The sequence below is a fragment of the Aethina tumida genome, chromosome 3 (assembly GCF_024364675.1).
Source record: "Aethina tumida isolate Nest 87 chromosome 3, icAetTumi1.1, whole genome shotgun sequence".
Lineage (NCBI taxonomy): Eukaryota > Metazoa > Arthropoda > Insecta > Coleoptera > Nitidulidae > Aethina > Aethina tumida.
Genome location: NC_065437.1, coordinates 28,064,132 through 28,089,342, shown reverse-complemented (window position 1 = coordinate 28,089,342; position 25,211 = coordinate 28,064,132). Strand labels below are relative to the sequence as shown.

At 29.5% G+C, this 25,211-nt stretch overlaps 1 protein-coding gene across 2 annotated transcripts in view; it reads left to right on the top strand.

Moving 5' to 3' along the window:
• The window catches only part of LOC109596628 (CCR4-NOT transcription complex subunit 6), a 98,675-nt gene extending 76,996 nt beyond the window's left edge, over positions 1–21,679 (top strand). Inside the window, exons 4-9 of one of the 2 annotated variants that reach the window (XM_020012197.2) lie at positions 17,604–17,672; positions 17,731–18,043; positions 18,149–18,300; positions 18,381–18,792; positions 18,848–19,063; positions 19,124–21,679. In XM_020012197.2, coding sequence (XP_019867756.1) covers positions 17,604–17,672; positions 17,731–18,043; positions 18,149–18,300; positions 18,381–18,792; positions 18,848–19,063; positions 19,124–19,127 — 1,166 coding nt within the window. In that variant the 3' untranslated portion in view covers positions 19,128–21,679. Of the gene's footprint in view, positions 1–17,603; positions 17,673–17,730; positions 18,044–18,148; positions 18,301–18,380; positions 18,793–18,847; positions 19,068–19,123 lie in introns of those variants that run through there. The other variant, XM_049965685.1, reaches the window with a different exon arrangement.
• The last annotated feature ends 3,532 nt before the right edge of the window (positions 21,680–25,211 follow it).

The following is a 25,211-nucleotide window of genomic DNA, read 5'->3' as shown; positions in this document are numbered from 1 at the left end:
GAAAAACAGCAAGGAGAAGTTTCTCAAACGGGAATCTTAGCAATACTATAAATAGAAATTTTCATATATGTATTCTCAGTCTATTTTATCAGGTTGGATTAAATTAACAACAATGACAACTTTTTCAATATTGGTAACAATAATAAAAAGTTTGAAACATTAATATTTTTAAAATTTTGCATAAGAGATAACATTAGAACTAAATTTGATATACCCATGATTATGGAATTATTGGTCATATATTTAACATGACAAAATGTGAAAAAATATTTTTATTAGTTGTAGATTAAAGAATGTAATTATTTTTTCATAGCTGATGATTTCAAATAATTTTAAGAAATGTTCCTCTTAACAATACTGTATAAAATATATTTCTATTAATTAAATTAGTTATTAAAACAACAATCTTTAAATGAAAATTTTTATATATTCCCAATTTATTTTATTTTGGTTACCTTTAAATTAACAGTAATGGCATCTTTTCCATTATTGGTAACATTGATTAAATGTAGTAAAAAGAGCTTAAAAATCTAATATTATTAAAATTTCGATTAAAAGGGATAATATTAGTAGCACGAGTTGATATTCAAATTTGACAAATCCACTTATTATTGATTAAAAAATATTAGAGATATATTTGACACTACAAAAAAAGGATATTTCTATTAGTTGTAAATTAAATAATTTAATTATTTTTAATGACTAATGATTCAAGTAATTTCAAAAAATGTAGTAATACTTTAAATATAAATTTTTTATATTCTCAGTAATTTTATCCTAGGTGGAGTTTGTTAAATAAACTGCAATAACAACCTTTACTTTATTGGTAACATTGATTTAATATAATAAAAAGTGCTCAGAAGCATAATATTATTAAAATTTCGTATAAGAGATAACATTAATAGCAAATTTGACATATACATTGATTATTGGCTATACTTAACAGAAGTAACTGTATGTATGAACTGTGTTTCTATTAGTTTTCAATATTGATTTAATTTAGTAAAAGGAGCATAGAAATCTAATATCAAAATTTTTTATAAAAGGGATAACATTAATTAATATTCAAATTTGACAAATTCACTGATTATTGGTTTCATTAAAAAAATTATTAGTGGTAAATATATACTTAACATTACAAAAATTTGAAAAAGATATTTATATTAGTTGTGGATTAAATAATTTAATTATTTTTAATAGCTAATGATGTCATTTTAAAAAAAATGCTCCTTGAAGTTAACAATAATGAAAAATTTCACATTGTTTTTAACATGCACATAAAGAAAACAGTAAAGAGAAGTTTTTAAAATCGGAATCCTTGGAATTCTTTAAATATAAATTTTTATGTTTTTAATATATTTCCACCAGGTTCCGTTTCGTGAGATTAATAAACCAATAACAGTTTCTACAGCATTGTATTAGTTGATAATGAAATTTGACAAATTCATTAAGTAATCATAAAAATATTAATGATAACTTAAGAAATTAAAAAGGAAATGTGAAAATAGTAATTTAAGTAATTTCATTTATCAATTTCAGTAATTTTTTAATGAAAAAATAATTTCATAGTAGTTGTAAAATCACAGAAACAACAGAAATCAAGTTTACCAATAATGGAAGATAACTTACAAATTTTTGCTGAAAATCTGTACATGAACATAGTAATAATGTGTTTCAGATCTAAGACTCCTGATATATCTTCACAAGGATCATTATAACTAACCTAATTGAAAAACGCTGTATGATTATTTATATGCATTCCCATATGAGATCAAATATTTCGATAAAAATGTAACTTTTTTGATATCCTGCCAACGTGATAATTTCGTTCCACCTATGATCACCGACCATTAATGTTTCAATTTACGCACAACTTTATGAAAACGGATGTAATTTGGCACACATTTACATTTTCCTGATTTTAACAAATTTATTACATGCAATTAATTTAATTACGCAGCTTAAATGTTAATTGCCCGTAAACACACATTTCGATTGTCTTACAAGTGTAATTACTGATTTAAACGCGGTGACATTAACTAGAAGTGAAAGTGGTGAAATCATAATTTTTGCGAAAAAGTAAAAATATAAATAATGATACGGCGAAAAGTAAACTGTACAAGTTTTCTTAAAATAGCTTTATGATTAATAATATCAAAATTGATTGAGAATTAGTTGTGACCAATACTGACACTTTATCGGACATGATCATAACAGCAATGCCTACATCCGTTAGGCTTACAATTAATTTAATGTGTTTTATGTTGATGATAAGAGACAGATTCGTCCGGTTTAGAGTTTTATTTAAATTAATCAGGAATTTGATGGGTATTATTCAAATCATGTTCACGGGCTTGTTTCTTATTGCATTATTTAAATCAGAGACGTTTGATTTGTAAACAATAGAGTAATAATGGCATGTACGATTTTAGTTCGGTATACAGTTAATCCATAAACACTGTTGATCTGTTATTTCTCTCATCTTGTGTCGGGCATGTCGAAGAAGCTTTTGCCTAGTTTTCGCCGGAGGTTAACAGTCTGGAAACAAATTGCACGCCGGCGTACAATGGTGATTTTCTGTTGGCCGTCCTTCTGCTTCTTCCCTAGAACAAAGGACTGGGCTTCACCAAATATGCCATTAAAATCACATCTCCGATAGGCTTTCCTTTACAAGCTTCTTGTCACAAGTTCAATTGTGCGTCCATTTTCAACCTCTGAAAAGCCATTTGGTCTTGGCGTGTCATCGGTGCCGGCCGGATCAGACGTGTGTATGTGTGCGAATGAAATCGCAAAAATGATGTTTACCGCTTGTTCAAGCGTTCGCAAAACAATCTCCGACGGATTTATGCGAAACGGCCGAAAGATCGCAACCTTTGCGCTAAATTTTCCGATAATTGATTTATCTATCTCGGAGGTGATCGTGCCACTAACGTCGCACGGGGAGGCGTAACTGCACGACGCCGTGCGCTTTAATTTTCACAACTCCGGGTTTGACATAAGCGGGTGGATTTTTTTCTGACTTTTGTATTGCGTGAGTGTGTGGCTTTACGTTTATTGGAGCATGTCCCGTTCCACGAAACTGACCTCTGCAGGCTGTAATTGGGGGAATCGTGGTTTGGGGGCTGTTGATAATTTGGATTCTGTATGTGTAACGTTGGAGGTTATTGTTTTGGGTTCATGGCTTCCTCGTGGCAAAAATGTACGGTTTACTGACATGATGTTTATCTTCATGTTATTTACCAATGGAATTCCTTCTTCGAATTCATAAAATCTTAAACAAGGATTACATTTTTAAATAAGTCTATTTAAGGTAGACATACCTAGAATATTTAGAGGAATTGGCAGCATTACTGTAAGAAAATTAAGAAAGGAAATATTTAAGACATTTTAATATAAATTTTACAGGGTTCGTTGATAATTATCTTGATACTTATCATAATGTTTATGATTTGATAAGTAATTATATCAAATACGTGAGTCGAGTTGTCAGATTGAATTTTTGTATTTCTCCAGAATTACACTGAAAAATATTTGGAAAACATCCTCGTGTTACACTGATATAAATTTTCAGAACTATATTTTAGACAAGTTGATTATGTAACAAATAAAAACTACAATTAAATTTTCCACTTAATTCATAATTCTGTTTTTGTTGAATAATATTTTATTTATAGTTTTATATTATTTTTTATTTTATTATGAAAGATATCTCAAAAGTAAACAAAAAAATAATACTAAATTAATTATAATCAAATTTTCATTATTATCTGCATTATTTATTTAATATAATAATATACAATAATAGTTTGTGTAATTATTATAATAATTATTTTTCTCTCTCTTTATATCTTTAATTATGAAATGTTTCTTTAAAATAATTAATAAACATATCAAAAATTGATAAAAATTCTTAAATTGTCATTATTTATATTACCTCATTTTAAAAAATATTTAAATTTATACTATTTTTTTGATTAATATTTAACTGCGAAAGATTTTTTTAAATAATTAAAAGAATAATTTTAAATATATCAAAAATCTGATAAATTATCAAATATTTTATTTGTTATCAATATTATTCAAAATTATTAAAATTCATATTACTGTTTTTTTAATAATATTATTTTTGTTAATAATACTGATTATAATATAAAAGTTTCTGAATATATTAAAAATTAACAAACAACTGAAAAATTATTAAATTTTTAACATTTGTTGTCATCAGTATTTATTTGATTGTAACGAAAAAATCCAGAATCTATTTATTTTTTAACTTCGTTTTCATTTGATTATTAAAAATTGCTTTAAAATAAAAAAAAATGTCAAATTTTTATTGTTTGTGATGTACATTATTTGATTTTTTTAAATTAGTTCAGTTTATAATTATTTTTTTAACTTATTTTTTCTTTAATCTCCGTAAATTTATTTAATTATGAAATATTTCTTTAAAATACAGTGGTATCTCGACATATGAATTTAATTCGTTCCGTAGCCTTACTCTTATGTCAAATTGCTCGTATCTCAAAGCAATTAGCCCTTAGCCTGTATCAACTCCTTCTGTTTAATCACAGTTCATATCATTGATGTGCTACGCCCGTCATCCTCGCACACATTGCTCATGTTTGGTTATAAAAATAAATGTGATAATGTTTTGTAAATGTACAAAAAGCAAAAAAAAAAAAAAAATAAGCAATAAGCAAATATTTAAATTATTTTTTGATTTATTCTTTCTTAATTACTAAACATTTTCATTAATACAAAAAAATCAATCTACAAAAATAGGTACTTATCTGAAAAATTATCAAATTTTCATTGTTTGTTGATTTTTAAAATTATTTCAATTTTAATTAATTTTATAACTTACTCTTTCTGGAATCTCTCTTAATTTCTTTAATTATGAAACATTTCTTTAAATTAACTAATAGATATAATGATATTATATACTGAGGCTATATTTTATTATTGATAGATTATTTAATGAGGCTTATTGTAATTCAGTAATAAATCTAAATAAATATTTTTTGATGAGGCTGATTATAACTCAATAGAAAATCTAAATAAATAATTTTATGTATATAAAAAAATTACCAAATTATCAAATTTATTATACTTATTATCAATATTATTAATATAGTTTATGATCTATATTCAAAATTATTTCAATAGATTATTTTTTAACTTATTTTTTGTAAATAATATTTTTTTATTATTTCCTTTTTAAGCGTGAAAGATCTTTTTAAAATAATTAATAGAACAAATTTAAATATATAAATATCCTGATACATTCTTTATTTAATCTCTCTTAATTTCTTTAATTATGAAATATTTATTTAAAATAACTAACATATATTGAGTATATTTTAAAGTTTCTTAATTTATATTACTTTATTTTAAAATTATTAATACTATTTTTGAAGAATAATATTTTTTATTAATTGACTAATTACTAATATAATAATATAATTACTATTTTTAAGAAATATTATTATAACATAAGAATTATAAGTGTCAGAATCTTATTATATTTCATCTTATTCCTAACTAAGTAAATTAAAATTTCATTATAATTCTATATTTATTATGAATATCGGATTTTTAGTCACTATTGCACGTTATAATTTAACCTGTGACTAATAAAGATCATGGTCATATGAGTGTTTTTATTCCTAAACGATTTTAATCCTAGTCATTTTATAAAAACCACAATATTGTTCCGGTTAATGTCAAGTTCGTTTATAAAAACTGTAATCCTAATAATAACCCAACATTGTTTCATAAAACATGTTATTTATTCACAACGGAATGTGAAAGTGGTGCGAAAAATCTCAATTATCACCGTGAATGCCAAATAAAAGAGGAAATCGTAATAAACTGTCTTTGAACTGGTTGTTCAAAAATTAAAAAAAAGGTAACAGCATCCGTGGACTTTTTCTGTTATTATAAGAATATTGTAACGGTTTTAAACGATTTGTTAAATTCGTAGATCACGAAACCAATGGAAGCGTTGCAATGTGCTCTCGATCAGTTGCGACTCGGACGCATCCTTGTAAAGTAACACAACAATGGCTCATTGAAACATGTTAAGACTATAATTCACGTCTGGATTTTTCCTTAATGAAATTATGCACGAAGGCAGATCGGTTCATAAATTTTAAAACACAAGAAAACTGCGTAGGTGCCGATTACAATAGAAGTGCTCCGTGTCTTTGCTCTACCCCGTACTCAGCATTGCGCAACCTGAACTTTCAGCCGTTGCCTGTTCGTCGTAAAAGGTCTGCGACTGCCCTTCAAGCCTGTTTCGCATGCAGTCACGAAAATGTGATAAATCCAATTTATAATACGTAGGGAACGTTAATTAATTGGATTATAGAGATTAATCTGCCATCGAGAAGGAAGTTGCATTCATTTAAGAACAATTACCAAGGAATTATTAGAATAACCCGCACGGCCAATATCATTGTGGCGCGTCGATAAATCAAGTCGCAGATAACGCGGTGTAAATTAAACTTTAAACAGTTAACATTATAAACCACAATAATTGATCATGTACAACATACCTTGACACGGCATTAGCCGCAATGTATTCGCTCTATGGCAGTTATTAGACCCAATATAATTTACCGTCATTTTTCCACCGTCTTAATACAGGTGTTGCATTTTTTGCCACGTCAAACCAAATTAAATTTATATCTAATGGCGTTTGTGAGTCACGACGGGCTCCGCGGTTTGCATATTAGGGTGACCCACTGGGTCACGGACGATATTTCCATATTTCCGTGTGCCTTACGTCTGAGAACCTCGCTTTGGGAATGTGTTTCTGGTGAACACAAATATGGAAACTGTATGTATTATAAATCTTGGCCAAAAGTATAAGGAACTCTATAAACATGTCTTTAGTTGAAATAAGACTAAAAATGCTTATAATTGATTAATTTTTTTGTAATTTTACTTTGTTACCATAGTTAATTTTTGTTAAAAATGGGTTTCTGATATTGATATACATATATTTATATATTCTTAAAAAATAATACAATTTGTGCCATTTTTGACAGTTTATTGGGTAGACTATTTGATTTAAAAAAATAATTCATAAAAAGAATATGATTTTTAATTTTTCCATAGATTTATGAATATGTAATTTTTTTATAAAATTTATTATTGGCTAATTTTCTTCTCTGCAGTACATTTGACTTTAAACCCCTTCTAAATTAGTCTCCTCACTTCTCCTAGAAAATCACGATTTAATTCGGGCCTTACATCCTTTTAAACAAGATTTCACTGCTCCACCAATTTTTACAGACAGGGATATCTGCTTCCTGGTCTGAAGAACTTTTCTACGATTTCTTAATGAATCACCAAGTAATGCTTGTTTTAAAATGAAATCGCAAGAAGTTAATGATTTCCAAGATTTCGATTTATTTCTATACTGGGCAAGTGTAATTCGCCTGGATTAACTTTTTTTAATGATAAAAGTAACAATAAATACCATTAAACGGAGCCCGATTAAATCCTTTTTAAATTACTCATACTTTTGACCATGGCTGTATTTCCAAATGCCTTAAAGAAGCTGTTTCGCTTGTGGTACAAATGAAACAACATTAAAAAAAATGATAGTCACATTCTTTTTTTTTGATAGCAAACATTTTTAACATCCCAGGAGACAATTAACTTCTACATACTACATCCACATTCTTTAGATGTTGTGGCTTCTGTAAAACAATGTCACCGTATCTTCTACTTCGAACATGGTCATTGTGGTGCCGGTTTGCTCCCACACCCTCGTATTTGATTATTAGAACATTCACATTGTTTATAATGTAGATTGTAGAATGTAGTCGACCTCGCGGATGCCTCACTTGCTATCATTGAGATTTCATATAAACCTGACCGTCACTAGACGGGATTCCTTTCCCAACTAATCGAAATGAATAAAAACGCAGATATGCGGAAAATTCTGCGTTACGTCTGGGTAATTCATAAAGTCGACGAGTTTTTCAATTAGCCATTTCCGGGTTGGACGTGCATTATTGCCGCAGCATTTCGATTTCCCTTTTTGTTTTAATGAAAATTCGTAATAACGATAATAATGGGCTGAGAGGAAGGATAAATACTCTGTAGAATGTTGTTAATGCTGTTTCCTGGATCCTACGTTACATTATGTAAGAAAATCAATTATCCTGTTACAGCCCATAATAATTTTTATATGTCTGAAACCAACCAAAGCTAAGACTAATAAGATTCAATAACACTTAATAGTTTTTCATGGAGTATATGTAAAACAAACAAAATTTTATTACCATTATTTTCATGTTAATTAGCGATTATTGAATTTAATCTTGCGGTAATTGACTTTCGAATTACTTGAAGAAATTACTGCACGAAACAGTACTCAGGTAGTTATTAGTCTTTACATTGGAACGCTATAAATTTTGTTATTACCAGAAGAGTATGTACTTATCAACTGTACCTGTAATTTAATTTTTATGTGCCCGATACATTTCTCTTATTAACTGCATATTTACATTTTAGAATGCACAATAATTAACCTCCATTATTTATTGTTTTCGAACGAATTATCACAATTTAATACAAACCCATTTCCCATGAATGAGGAATTAATTTTAATTTACGCATGGAAAGGAAAACATTTTCATTGTTTGACTTAAGTAGGTACTTTCTATTCCGATTTAAGTCACGAATCATTTTTTTTTTTTTGAAAATCGCATTTAATTGTAAATAATTAATGATTATTTTTAAAAATTTTATAAGTTTGAGTTGTTTTAGAGGGTTATTGAAGTTAACAAAGAATTGTAAAGTTAAGTTGTTGTCGTTGGATAAAGTGAAACTTGCCAATTTAAAAGTGGAGCAAATGTCTAACAGCTGCTTAGAATCTTTTATGTGCACGATGTAGTGCACTTTCTCTAGAATGGACCCAACATCCTATTTTGGAGCACTTTGCATTCTTATCACGTTTCGTTTAATCGAAGGCACCATTCAGAGGAAACGTTCGTTCGAATGTTCGTTGAACAGTTTTCATTTCTCAATTAATTAATCAAAATTGACCGTAATTATTTCTAATTTATGTGACGTTAAACAAATTAAAGTCCAAGTTTATTTAAATTTCTATCAGTTCTGTCTAGAGTGTGTTTTTAATGATAATACATAAGTGGTTGTTGATAAATTGTAACAAATCAACCAATGCGAAGTTCAACCGGTTCTGTATTAATGTGCTTTACAGCGCAGTAATATGTAATAATTAAATCTGCCAATCGTCGTTGCTCATAAATTTTTAATTCGTGATCCCGACGACAACACAGGCATCAATTTAGTTCTGTCCTTGGCATCTGATCTTGTAATTTTACATAATTCACTAATGCGGAAGAACGGCCATTAGACCGCATTTATAATCCGGAATATATTGCACAAACAGCATATCTGGTTGTTGGTTCTTGCGATCAGGTGTAGCCAATAAAACATCGGCATTGGACAATGTGAAAAATGTTCTTCCTCAGTGGCGGTCTGGATTATGATTTAGTGGACTGAGAAAATTTATTTAATTATACATGGGAGATTTATCGATTGCTCAATAATGTGTGCAATGAGAGAATTAAATTGTTTTTGCGGTCACGATTAAGTTTACTCATGTTTATATTGTATTATGATATTTGCGATTGTCCAAATATAGTTGTACACGATTTTGGTGCTTAAATGCATAAAATAACATTTCACGTGAGACATAGACGCAATAATAAAAGGTTACAAACCGGTAACCAATTATCGTTGTACTTTGTTAGGACAAAGACGATGGGATACCAAAGACGAAATAGAAAGTGGAAGTGTATATTAAATGACTGGTTCTTTGAATATATATTTTATATGCCGTGAGTATAGTCATTAGCCAGATGGTGGGTTATTTACCGGCATCTAGATGTTAAAATTCATCGAATAAACCCAGTTAATATGTTTATCGTGGAACACATCTGAAAACGCATAAATAAGAACATTGATTTTGACTGGAAGTGATCTATCTCAATCCACTATCTCGAATACATTAGTTTTTTTTAATGGGTTTTTTCATCTCCAACCACTAAAAATATTACATCAAAAGCCACACATCGGAAATTCCTTATTAGCAAAACCTGCATCGAGACGCTCTCTCCTTTCTGTGGCCGGGCGCTGCGAAAAAAAGTATTTAATTAACAGTAATTATTGCAAAACACAGTGATTTATCTGTCACTCCTAACCTCCGCCTAATTAGACGTATCAGCGAATCAAATAATCTCCTCGGTTGGGAATGCAACACGGCACACACAGGCTAAACAACAATGCAGCTAATCTTCTCGAAGGGATTTTTTATTATTATCAGCGTCTATTATTACGATCGTTTCTCGGAATTTCGTCGAGGCGACTGATGGCGGATTAAGAAGGATGAAATAACCCACTCGTTTCGTTCTGGCGATTTTTATTCCGGCCTCTCAGCCACGGGTTGAACCGCGGAGGGCATTATATGCAGATATGAATAGTGCGATGACTGTGCAAGAAAGTGCGCTCAACAAAAGAATCTCGTTAGTCCAACGTGGATACGTATTACCCAAAACATTTCTTTTTTGTCTTCGGCCATACGATCTTCGATGTGAAACTATTTTGGTTCAACGAATCGTCTTGGGGAAATAACCTTTTTTAATTTACTGGTGTGGAGTAGCAATCCAATCAACAATAAACAAACTCTCTTGATTTTATATGCTCGTATTTTATATTGATAATATCTTAAACGTTTATTTTTGTCTTGGGTCATAGTTTCTTCGATGTTAAACTATTTTGTTTCAATACATCGTCTTGGGAAATTAAATATAAAATGATTATTATTGTGGAAACATTTCAATAAATAATAAACTAACATTTTTATTTTTTTATACAATAGTGATCATTATTATTGCAACTTTAAAATATTAAATACTTCAGCCATAACTCTTTAATAAAAGACTGTTAAAATAATATTAATTTACTATTGTTGTTTATAAAAACTATAAAAAATATATATTTTTATGAAATGAGCTTTAATTTTGAAAGAGATTTTTAATGATTAATTCTATGTTATATCATTTTGTATAGTATCCTCTTTTATTTATAATTTTGGCCAATCTCCGTGGCAGATTGGATCATTTTCCGAATAGACGAAAAGTTTAGATTTCTTTAAGCTTCTCGAATTGCTGTGATGATTAAATTTGTAAAATTTTTAGTTATAATGGTTGGATCTTTCATGTTTTCTATAGGGTTGATGGGAATGAGATTGGGACGAGCAAGACGAAAAACAAAAATGCTTTGATATTTTAACCATTTCGTCAAAATTTTGGATTCGTGTTTGGAATAGTTTTCATAATGAAACACATTCATTAAGAGCATTATTTATTCATTATATGAATATATAAAAGCAAATTATTGTTTAATATATACCTGTACATAATCACTCTCCAGACTTCAAGCATTCCCCATAGTATAATTAAACCATCACCAAGTTTCACTGTGATATAACAAACTTTTTGTGTGGTTTTGTCCTTTCTTTGGGACATCTTTTCTTTAGTATGTGGCGGTTAGCTGCAAACCTTTTTAATTTTTTCCTTCTCTCTATTTTCCTAAACCTATATGGTTATACTCTTAGGCCATGATCTTCGGATCGGTGCCCGGAGAGGGTTTTTTTTTAGTCGGTTTTGTCCTTGTAAGATGTTTAAGATAAAGTGAACCATCATATTCATGACCTCAAAATAGGCCGATTCGACCCAATTTAGAGAGATACAGGTCTTCAAATGTTGGTTACTGAAGAATGTATCTCAGAAACTAACAAAGGTGAAATGATTTAAAAACTTACGGGTATGTTGGATGGGATGAGGAGGAGCTTAAAAGTCCCTTAACATTTCTATATGTAAGTTTATTTTAACTTTAACATCACAATACGAAATTTTAAAAGTTTTATCCTCTTGTTAAACTTGAAGTTTCACCTCATAAATTCTAGGAGATCGAATATTCTAATATATGTAATAATATACATGTTTAATTCAAACTCCTTGTATACAAATATTAAAAAATCAAAATTGATTTAGAATTTTGTACGATCCATTACGTAGAGCATAACTGCAACTGGAAGAGCCTTTGAAGACCTATATCTCTCTTAGGAAGCATATTGATATATAGGTAAATTGGGACAAATAAGTTTATTTTGAGATCAAGAATATGTGGTTAAATTTTGTGCACTCAGTTTAGGTATTCTCTATATAATTAATTAAATTTAGACTCAACACTAAAAAGTACTCGCCCCCACTGAGTGGTACTCCAGTGAATATGATCCTAAACAAGTTAAAATTGGAATACATTTTTAATAGAATCCAGGGTTTTCTTGTAGATCTGGGGTCAAACGAACGCTCATCAACTAATTATCTACTCACTGTCCTTGTACTAGTTTCAACAAGTCCCATTTCCTGTTGTTTTTTGACATTCGAATTATCCAGTGTTTTCGAATTTTTTCGTAGTTACCACTTAATTAGTTTATAACTTTTCTTACAGTTTTGCTACGATCATTGGTTAAATAATAATATGAAACAAAACTGCTAGTAAATAATAGATTAAAATTTACAGAGAAAGTATAAAGTTGCTATAATTATGGCGAGGTACTTACATGTTATCCAAAATATTTGATTTTGTAAAAGTCCAATGAACAATAAACAAATATTCTTGATTTTACAAGCTTGTATTTCAGATATGATATACTCAAAACTTTTTTTTTTTTCTTGGTTCATATATTCTTTGATTTTGTTTTAATTCATTGTTTTGGAAAAATAAATACAAATAATTTATTATTGAGGAACTGTTTTTTATAAAAGTGCAATAAACAATGAACACTTTTGATTGTACATACTTTTCTTTCTTCGGTCTTATATTCTTCGACGTGAAACTACTTTGGTTCAAAGATTTGTCTTGGGTAAATACTTTTCATTGTTTGTTGTGGAAAAGGTTAAACAAACACTCATGTGTATAAATATGTTTTAGTCGACATAAACAGAAGGTAATTAATTGTATAATTGTATTTGACAAATCATACATAGAATTTATTGAGGATATTATTTTCCGTAAATTAGACCTTCATTACAATTTAGCGCCAAGTATTAAAAGAGTTGCCTTATATAGGTTTAATAGTCATTATGTGTATAAATTAAGTGTATTATTAAATTCAAGGTTGACATTGAATCAAATCAACATAATTACACTAGTTTTAAATTACAAAAATGTTTACGATAAAGAAATGCGTAAGTGATTCGAAAAAATGTTTGATTAATTATAAATTGGAGCACTTCAATTTTTCAGGTTGAGTTCCTTGTGTTTAACTGTTTTCTAGTTGGATTGATTAATTCTAGTTATGTCAATAATTCCATAAACGTTATGTTTACGTTATATTAGATATGCATAAACATAAAAATTTAAAAGGAAATTGTTTGTTTCTTTATAATCGTAATAAATTGTTCAAAAGTCAAGGATAAAACGCACCGATAATACTGTATCCTTTTTATTTTGAATGTGTAATTAATTACCTTAACTGTTTAAGGTATAAATAATTGAAAACAAACGATTTTGCATGATAATATCAGTCTAAAAGTGGAAATAAATTAAAAAAAATATGTATGTTCTTTAATAATTACGTATATTAATTTTTTCTTTTTGTTACAGGTAAATTTTTTAATATCATGGCCGCAAGAGGATGTCGTTTTGAAACGGTAAAACAAAATTAAAATATAGTGATTAATTCATTATTAAACATACACGCAACATAAAATAAATTAATATTTTATAATTGTTCAATTTATCACATAATTTTACAAAAAAATCATTACGTTCTTAAGTTAATGAGCAACGTAAGGTGAATAACGAAAACGTTCGTTTATAAGAATTAGACTGTAATTAATCCTTGCCCACTTCATAGTCTCATTTAAAGAAGGAAACGTCTCGTTTTGCACTTTTGCTAACAGTTTATTAATCACAAATGATGCACATCAGCGTCGCACACCGATTGTTATTAAATTACACATGTTTTTGCATAAAATTTCAGTCCGGAAACGGCGTTAATTGATAACCGTATATTTAATGGCCTCAACATTTTCATATTTATTTCTTGATTTATTGCAAACGGCGTTCGCGGTACTGTTAATAGTTTTAATTGGATTTTAAACAAAAAAATATCCAATATACGTTAAGAAAAAATGTTTGTCAACAAACCTGCTGTGAATGACCCTAAACACTGGGCAGCGTAAGGACCGGTTCAGTTCGGCCACGGAGTATTTTTAATAACTGCTGCGTTGATTCGACCTATAATCCGGCTATTAAATTTTTATTGCCGAACCTGGCCAAGGTATTCGCGATCGTCGTGATTTATTTTGGGCGCCCACCATTCTTTCCGCATAGCGAAAGTGGGCGTCCGGCACATTTTCGCCGGTCCGGTGGCTGTTTATTGGGTCGAAAGGTTAATGCAAGAACGTCTAGTCCTACTTAACATGCATATTAAGATATTGCTTTGCATAAAGAGGAGCGTGTCAGTTTCTCAGGCATCTGTCGTGATGGATGCTGCTTATTAAGATGACAACTGACTGCACCGAGATAGTTGGACCCGATTCGACGTAAACAAATGGACAAGAAAGAATTGGTTTGTTTGTTCGAGAAAATAAACGGCCGTGCAAAAAGTGACCGATGACTTACTGGTACTTCTTATATGGTGCGAGCCGGGTCAGTTCCTGCTTCTGATGCAATTGTTCCGAAGGAGTTGAGTTTAAGTCCTTTTTCGGTTTGCTGCTTTTGTTGAATTTAAATTAAAAATGTACGTGTTTACACATGTTTTGTTTGGTGGTATTAAATTGGATTAACGAACTGGAATTTAGAAGGTCGTAAATTAAGTTGTGGTGCTACCCAAAAGGCCCGTGTGGGCGGCGAAGCTCGTTAAACTTTGTTACAAATGGGCCTCTCCCAAAACTGTACAGGAACTCTGTTTGTGTGATCACTTAGGAATGCAGTTAATTAAAGAAAATCATAATGTCTCCATAAAAAATACAATCGGTATACATTCATCATTTTTTTTAATTTTATGGTGGGTCAAGGAGCTTCAAGATTTCTGTATTTTAGTCACGTTAAATTACGTTTAAAAACATAATGACTTCAAATTTACACATTTACATGTTTAAAACTAACGGAATTATTATTACATCTTTGCAAAGAACGGACCATAAATGTTTACAACGATGCAGTACTAATTGCTGTCTTACTACCAACAATAAATTCATTAATAAGTTTGTGTCAATGAAGACAACCGGGGTTTCTAAGTCATACAGTATGTTACTGACCCTTCAGTTCACGTTTTCAAGATAGACTTCGTCTAAATGTTTGTTACATGATAATTGTTTACTTTATGATTTCTCCACAGTCTAGTAGTTGACTATCAGAAAAAGAAATTAAATGTAATGTATAATCAAATTTAAAAGGCTTTGTGAAACTGATTGTGAATCACTGGACAAACGGCCTTATTATTATCCAAAAGAAAATTGATATCCTTTTGTTATAACTTGATGGACTTAACAACAATAGTATACCAAATGAATTCTGTGTCAAGTTCAAATATCTAAAATCTCAAGGCTAAATCATTCTCTTGAAAGCCAAAACACCATCAATTTTAACCTTGGAAGACCGAGCCATCGACCAATATTTTATTTCATTAGACCCATTTTAGCTGTAAATAATTATTTATAAATAGTTATCATTAGTGTATTGTGCGGCTTACCAGCTTTCTTCTTTCCTTTATTGGTAGTGTAATGATTTCGTATAATGGTTGAAGAAAAACCTGTTCTTGTAAATTATATGACTCCCTGGATAGAATATTTATTAAGTAATCCATTGTTTTACGGAATTTACGTTGAAAAATCCACCACAAAACAAACACTAACTTGACAAAGAAAATTTGATGCACAGCAGTACTAATGAAATAGAAAACCCAATTAATTTTTGTTATTCAAACAAACAAACAAAACAAAAAATGTATGCATTTATATAAAATTCAAAAATAATTTTGTCTCCATACGATTTCATTTCAACAATAAGGACACAAAACGATTTTTCATTTATCCTCAATAAAGTAAAAGTAAAATAAGACGCGGTACGCTGTGCTACTTTCACACAGCGCTTGCTAATAAACGGAGCCTGTGAACATCCAATTCACAATTTTGAAATACAATAACTTAAAACAATGGTTATTGCATGCCTCGTTGTAATGTATCTTCGCGCATTTAAACTTACTATTCAGTTACGTTATGGAACTTTGGCATGTGCAATTATCATTTTTCAAATTGATATCTCACAAACGTTTTCACTTTTCACAAAAATCAGCAACCAGAACATTCTAGTTATTTTAATTAACGTGCTCAACAGCGATTTAATAATAATAATACTAAATTTATTATGCTGCAATCTTTGAAAGGTTTAACAGTAGAAACTCACCTGCATCAATTACTTACTGAGTTTTTATTAGAAAGCAATCGCCAGATAAAGCTTGATCTAACGAAATAATATGAAATGTAAAAGTTTCAGTTACGGTCTGACGATTTAGGCTTGTTGAGTTTCACTAATCGCAGGATTGGTACTGAAATCACCTTAAAGAGATGTGATCTTTTGCTTCATTTTTTAACGTCGTGAAACATTCTAGAGTTTTAATTCTAAAACATTTTAATAGTTCATAAAAATTTTTATGTCGCTCTATATGTAAAATTTTATTAGTTTAAGTAATAAACTTATTTCTGTTCTTATACAGGGTCATTCACCTAACTTGTTTATTAGAAGTTTATGGAGAAAGGAAAAGTATTGATTTGAAATTTTTATAGCAAATTTAACTTGATTTTATTTCCGGTTTCGCCGAAAGTGACGTCAACTTTGTTATTTTCTTTAAACCACCCTGTATATTTTTGGATTTTTAAGTTCTGCATGTAATTAAAAATAAAATGGTTGTATCATGTCCTACACCTGTACTCAATAATTTTTGAGTTATTAATTTGTTTCCGTCAATTTTGACTCTAAAACTATATTTGTATTAAATGGAACAAATTAAGTTTTAGAGTCTCCCAAGCTTTAAAAGTAATTAATTTAAAATTTCTTAAAATGTTCCATTTAAGTTTTAGTCTCCCAAGCTTTAAAAATAATTATTTTAAAATTTCTTAAAATAATTTATCGAACTAGATGTATATTCTTGAGATGTTTTTCAAATTATTATTAAAAAGAATAAAATAGTTATTATTTTTACCAAAAAGTTGAAAAATATTATGTATTAGAAAAAATAAAATGTTAAAACTAGAGTGGTTGAGCTAATAGTTAAAACTTAAACAAAATCTAAAAGACAATAAAAAATTTGTAAAAAAGGCCAAATAATAAAATATTAAAATATTGACATGTAATATATAATACACACCAGATCATATGTATGCAATTTAAATGTATTAAAATTAGATAGGATATTTAGAATGACAATTAATGAATTTTCCTGTAAAAAAAAGTTTTATAAAACAAATGTTATAATTTTCTTTCAGTAACAACCCCTCAACCACCACCTCGACCGTGGATACCATTAGCCAGACCCACAACCAATAGACAAACTTGTATGTATTCGACATCGTCATTTACAGTGTGTTACACTATTAGTTATATCATTTTCAGGTATATTTACTGTGATGTGTTACAACGTTCTTTGTGATAAGTATGCTACAAGACAAATGTACAGTTACTGTCCAAGCTGGGCCTTGAATTGGGATTATAGAAAAAAAGGCATCATGGACGAAATTAAGCACTATGGTGCTGACATAATCAATTTACAAGAAGTGGAGATGGAGCAGTTCTACAGCTTCTTCCTCCCTGAGCTCAAAAGAGATGGATACAACGGCATTTATTCGCCAAAGTCCCGTGCCAAGCACATGGGTGAGACGGAAAGAAAATATGTGGACGGTTGTGCCATATTCTACAGAACATCTAAGTAAGCCTTTTATACTTTCGTTTATACTTGTTTAGTTCTACATAACGCCTCATTTCAATCTTTATGGCTGTATTCCGCATAATTATTCACAGAGAACTTTTGCAGGTTTACGTTAATCAAGGAACACTTAGTTGAATTTAACCAACTGGCCATGGCAAATGCGGACGGGTTAGAGCATATGTTAAACAGAGTAATGCCTAAAGACAACATTGGTTTAGCCGCTCTCTTACAAACTACCGAAGCTGCTTGGGAGAACAGTAAGTTAGATTTATACAACACCTATTTACGATGTTATTTAAGTCGTACTGCCATTTTATTAATTGCCCACATTTTCCAGCCCCCACAGACGCACCATTCGTCCAACAACCAATTCTCGTGTGCACCGCACACATCCATTGGGACCCGGAGTTCTGCGATGTGAAGCTTATCCAAACGATGATGCTGAGTAATGAACTGAAAACTATATTGGACGAATCAGCGCAAACCCTGAAATCTAACGACATAAACGTGAATGATCCTAGCAATATTCAGCTGGTGTTGTGTGGGGATTTCAATTCTTTGCCAGATTCTGGAGTAATTGAGTTTCTGAGCACCGGGAGGGTGTCGCAGGATCACAAGGATTTCAAGGCGCTGAGCTACAAAGCCTGTCTCGAAAAAATACTGAGTTGCGAGAAACCCAACGAGTTCACGCACTCCTTCAAACTCGCATCGGCGTACAATGACGAAATCATGCCGTTTACTAATTACACGTAAGTCTGAAATTTCTTTAATTATAATAACAAATGTTAATCATGGCTTTTTCAGGTTTGATTTCAAGGGCATCATAGACTACATATTCTATGCGAAGCAGACGATGACTCCGCTGGGATTATTGGGACCGCTGTCTTCTGAATGGCTCACACATAACAAGGTGATAGGTTGTCCACATCCCCATATCTACTCGGATCATTTCCCGCTTTTGGTAGAACTAGAGATGGTGCCCACGATATCGGCGCCGATCAATGGAATTATAGGTCACAGGTAACGAAGTACGAGTGGAGAATCTGAGGATTTTTTAACACAAGCATTTCGCATTTTCAGGTAGCAACCGGCGGAGTGTATAAATTAGCCATTGTCGCCTTTGCATTTGCTGTACCTGTTACATCAAGCAGACAGTCCTGTCATCAAATCTTCTACAACTACTTTACGTTTTCGGAAATGGTACCTGACGGCATCGTCCCAAACAAACACCATCTGATAAGTTAAAACGAGCAAAACAAACAATTAATCTGCATAACTATTTCAAATGTCATCAAATATGCGCACATTCTATGATTAATTACCTGTTATGTTTTATTGTTATAGTACGCCCTTGCTGTATGTAAGAGTGCATTGTATGCTTACATTGTTTTTTTTATATACATAATGTGACGATATCACTGTGATTGCCCCTTTTACACTTATTTATCCTCTTGAATTGTATATAATGCACAATTATGCACAGCCTGTAAAGGAAATGAATCTATAAAGTTTGAAATTATCAATTAAGTTTAAATCCTTCTTTTGTTTTTATTTAATGATTTTGTATATCAGCAACAAACTTACAATAGAAGTAATTATACTTCGCAAGTCTGAGAAGCAAATGTAAATTAATTGTGTAATAGTAGAATTATGTTTATTCTTGTATTTGTAACTATGTAAAGATATTGTAATTTATATCATGTTTTAATCTTTAATTGTACTTTTGCATAGTGCTTGTATTTATTTCTTGATTTTAGATATTTATCTAATGATCAAGCATTGACTTTCGGTTTTGTATCTTTATGGTTGTATTTATTATTTTAATTTCCAAAGTGATAATTCTTGTGATTAAGAAAGTCTCTTCTTCTCATTATTGATAAATATCTCTCTTCTCCATATGAAATCTATTGGATATGTACATTGTAATTATTTTATTTGGTTTTTGTCATTAGTATTTTGTGCGCATTTTTTCCATACATTGTTATATTTTGCTTCCCTTCTATCAGTATCAGTTTCACCTCGTCATTACCCCTGCTTCTAAAAACTTTCTCTAAAATTTATTTTTATACAGAATAGATACTTTCATCTCTCATAAAAAATAAAATTAGTAATTTTCTACTTTTGAAATAGTAAAATTAATTTAAGATAATGTAACATGAATTAATATTTTCGGCACTTCAGCAATTCTCTCTGATAATGTGATACATTAAACTATCTTTTATACAGAATATTTATCAAGAATTCGCAACCCTCATAATTCTGTATGAGATTGTTATGTAGCAATTATTGGTTGAATATCAATGAATCTAAAAATTAATATTTTATAAGATTTCTGGCCAGTTTTATATTATGATACAAATTCTTTAATGAATAGTGTTCACTCAAAATATATACAAATTCGTGCACGTTTTGCGTTCAATTACACTGTCACCAAAAAAGAATTCATAAGGGAAACATTTCTATTAAATTATGAATAATACAATTCCTTTTAGATTCATATGAAACGTATGAATAAATTTATGTTGGGGATTTAAAATACTATTGACAAGAACACGTTCTGTTACTTTTACACAGATTGGAATTTGATATTATCTTTACATCTCACAACAATAACCATAAATTTTTGTGTACGTTAATGAATTATGATTTTAATTTGGTGTTGCAATTATGATCAATATGTGTTATCGTTGTACGCACGTATTAGCAGTTCTATCAATTTGTAAATATTTTGAAGATGAAGACTGTTGATTATAAAAGCATCTTATTAACACTAAATAATTCATTTGTAGACTCGACGCCACTCATTCAAAGTTTCCAATTATTTGTAGGTCTTAGAAATTTTAATATCTTCTTTTGTGTACGAGATTAACAATTTTATTAGCAATAGATGATGGTAGGAGTAATTGATCAATGAAATTTGAATTTGAAACAATAACATAGATTAATTTTTTAATATTTGATAAAAACTTAACAAATTTCATTGTCAAGCTCCAAATGTAAGTAGTTTTTTTAAGCTAAAATCATTGTAGTTCTTAATATTGTTTAGCAATGTTCTTTATAATTAAAAGGCCTAAACATACTTCTGCTTTTTGATGTTGATAAATGATCGTCACTTTGTAAGTTCGAAGTAACTTTGACATCCTGCCGATTTGCATGTTAACAGATGTACCTCATATACAGGATTAATAATTTAGACTAACAGCTTTAAAATAGAAGAATTGGTTGCACCAATTCTTTTATTTTTTGTCATTTGGTTTATTTATACATAAACATATCCACATCCATTCTAGTTGCAATTTATACAGTGTACACAATATTTAACTCTATTAGGAATAATTAAGATGTCAAAGTAACCAAAAACTGTCATGTAAAGATACAGACTTCCAATGTGTTTTTATGTAAAAAATAAAAGTTATCTACACTGTTTTCATTAATTGGTTAACGTTAGGTACTTAAATGTCAAAAGTTGTATCATAATTTACCAGATCTCAGATTTTATAATTAATTTTTAATATTTAATTTCAGTAGTGCTTATGGTATTGGACAATGGTTTATAATTAATATAAGTTATTTCTTAGGTGTTCTTTAACAAATATTTATGTAAAATAGAAGAAAATAAATGAACTTGGACCATTATTATTTTTTGTTTTAAAACTACTAACAGCATTTAATAGAAAAAGTGAAATATTTAAGTGTTGAATAATTGAAACACTTATTGAAAAAATACATTTATTAAAAATCAATATTACTAAATTGAATTAATACAACTATATACGTACCGACACATGAGAATATCGAGAAAATTAAAAATAAATCAACTTCAAAGAATCCAGCAGCAGATATAACCAAATTACAGTTTGCTATTTGATGTGATAAATTTATTAATTCACTCCTTTCTTGTGAATTTGATGGTAACATCTTTTGCAGTTTGCATGTGAGACTCACTATCGAAAATGACTCTTCTTTTATCAAATTGCATGCAGATATGATAAACGAATTCCATGCCTAAAATAGAATCTTTTAAACGTAAGCATATTTAATTTATTGTAGCAAATTTTAAGAAATTTTCTCTATTGAACATTTGTCTCTATTAAATAATATTTATTAGTAGAAAAACACTTACGAGAAACACTAGAGCTTCTAAAATACAACTTGAAACAATCTCAGCATCTAGTAAATCCTGTTCTCCCAAGACCAATAATTCATTCAAGCACTGTAAAGTTTGAAGCACAGTGCTAAATGTAATCAACAAAACTGCTTGGCCAAATAAATTATTAAATATTTGTACCAGTTCAAATAATACATTGACAATTTTTGAAGAATCTAAAAGTATGTCCACAGTCTTGTTGTTCACAACTGGTGTTGGTAAAAGTAATTCGTCATTGTCTAGCTTGAATATATAAGATTGCTTATTCACCTTTAAATTTAAAGCATTTGCAATATGTACCCTTGTTAAGAAAAACTGATATTTAACTGTAAGAGCTGTATTGTAAATGATAATTACCAACAGGAAGGTATAATAAAATAAATAATTTTTTATAACAATTGGTATAAAATTATACACATCTGTACTTCCATCGTAAATCATAAAAATATCTAGGCCTACCACCATTAAAAATACTATGTGGCCCATTATAATTTCCAAAGAAAAATACATATTATGCCTTGTTATGCTTTTGTCTAATTTTGCGAAAAGCATTTTTAAAAGCTTTAAATATTGATTCCAGTAATTCCTGTTCCAGAACGTGTTTCCGAGGATGCCAAGAAAGGCAATTAGCGTTAAAGCAGTTTTCACTAACACTGTCAACAAAACACTAGAAGTCCTCATGGACTTAAAACGGTACAAAACTCCTTGCACAAGTAACACCACATACAAAACTAGAACAATTATTGATAAAATCACGGCGTAAATTTCTTGCCACACTTTTAACGACATTTCTGATTCCTTGAGAACATTTATTCCAAATGGTACAAATAAAGCGAAACATTTAAGTACTTTTGATAGTATATTTGAAATATTAGTAAAAACAAGTTCCATGATCACAGTGTCTGTCAGATCAATGAACGACTAGAAAACATAGAAGCGAAATACGCGATTATTAAGAAACAGGGTTGCGTGTAAAGATAAAATCTTCGTTTATTCTTTGGAATTAATTATCATACATTCACAATTTAAATTTTGTACGACTTTGTAGTAGAAGCTATTACTGGAATATTTCATAATTATTGTTAGATATTTAAAAATAATTTTTTGTTACTTCTTATTTCTTAAAAATATTTTGTTATAACTTGACATAGCATAATGAATATCTACAAATGTTGTAAATTTATGACATATAATTAGTAATAGTGAAATAGAAATTCGAATAAAGTTCTCAATATCTGTTAATTTATCTAAAAGCATTAGTACACAAACATAAATGTGGTTGCATGATAAAGGGAGGCAATTCGTGTTTTTATTAGGTTTATCCTTTCCTTTTATAATAAAAAGACACTTTGAGGTATATTTATGAAACACATTAAATAAATAGGTTTTTCAAATTAATATACATTGACTTGTATAATGTATTATATTTATAAAATTTTTACCTTACATACACTCATGAATGAAAAAAATATATTTTAGTATATCATAAATAGTTTTCAATTTAATTGCTTATTAAATTGTATTAAAACTATCAGGTATGAAAAGATGTATGCAAAAACTCTACTTAAGAGAGATCTATTAATAAAATAAAAACCAGCAGCGCTAGTGGTAGGTTTTAATAAATTCACCAAATCACTTAGAATAATAAGCTCCCTCCTTTCTTCTGAAGTGGATCCAACTGTTTGTTGCAAGTTATAACAAGTGTTTAGAGTATTCTTAGACTCAGCATTAACACCTTCACAACATATTACGATTCTTCCATGGAATATCTAAAAAATGAATCTCAGTTGGCTAATTCAATAATTTTATTTAATTTTAATCGACGTACAATTAATATTATAGAATAAAGAGCCATGAAGAACACTGTTTTAATTTCTTGCTGAACACCAAATGTTCCTCTGTTAGAATCAATGCTCAACATCAAGTTGTTTAAGCACTCCAGCAAAAGTATTATTATCGTTTCAGTCATAAAAAAAATCTGCCATCCAAAAATCTTATTAAACATATCCACAAGCTCAGTTAAAAGCAAATAAAATTCGGTGACGTCGTTAATACTTTTCAAGTTGTCTATTTGAGGAGTTCCATTTGGAATGAAATAGTTAATCATGTTATGTAAATCGTTGGTTTTGATTAATAGATTGTTTATTCTTCGGAAGCGACTTCTTAGTGCTGATGCAAAATGCAAGATCACAATAATACAAACGAAACAGTAATAAAAAAGTACATATTTAAAAATATAATACTTTAGCATGTTCCATCCGTAGTTCCTGTATAGAATATACGCGTCGTATCCAAAAATTGAAGCCAAAACCATATGTATTATTAAAATTTCGGCGTACAAAGTTTTGTAATTGTTATTGCCGCCCGAAGAATATTTGTTTAATTTCCTGTCGATATATTTGACAAAATTTAAAAAGTTGTTCCATGTGTGTACATTCAGAAGTGCAACCAAAATTGATATTATATTTAACAAGCACAACGTCAATGTGGTTATCAAACTTAGAACAGCACTAGACTTTTTCACATTCGGAACCAAATATTTTATTATACCATAAATTGTAAAGGACGTACCAACAAGCAATAATATTATAATTAAAACCGCCGACCACTTGTAACGTTTAATTTCTCTCTGGCTGTTATAGTTTACTGGCGGCGATATTCTCAAAGCACTGGAAAACTTCAGCAGTTTGTAAATGTAGGTTATATCGTTTTCAGAACTGAAATACATTTGTGTAAACAACCTTCACTATTCTGGGTCTAATATTGAATGAGTTATTTTCTTGGACTAGAAGTTCTCTATTAAGATGACACTTGAGATAAGGCTTTATGTGGAATGCTAATTTACGATTCCTATCGAAAAATCGATGAGCTTGTACTAATTAGACAGGAACACTATTATTGGTGATGTAGGTCGAAAATTCAACGAGCATGTAAAATATTTTTTGAAAATTCATATATTAAATAAAAATACCCAAAAATATATTCATTTGCATTTTATCAAAATTTAAATTTTATATATTT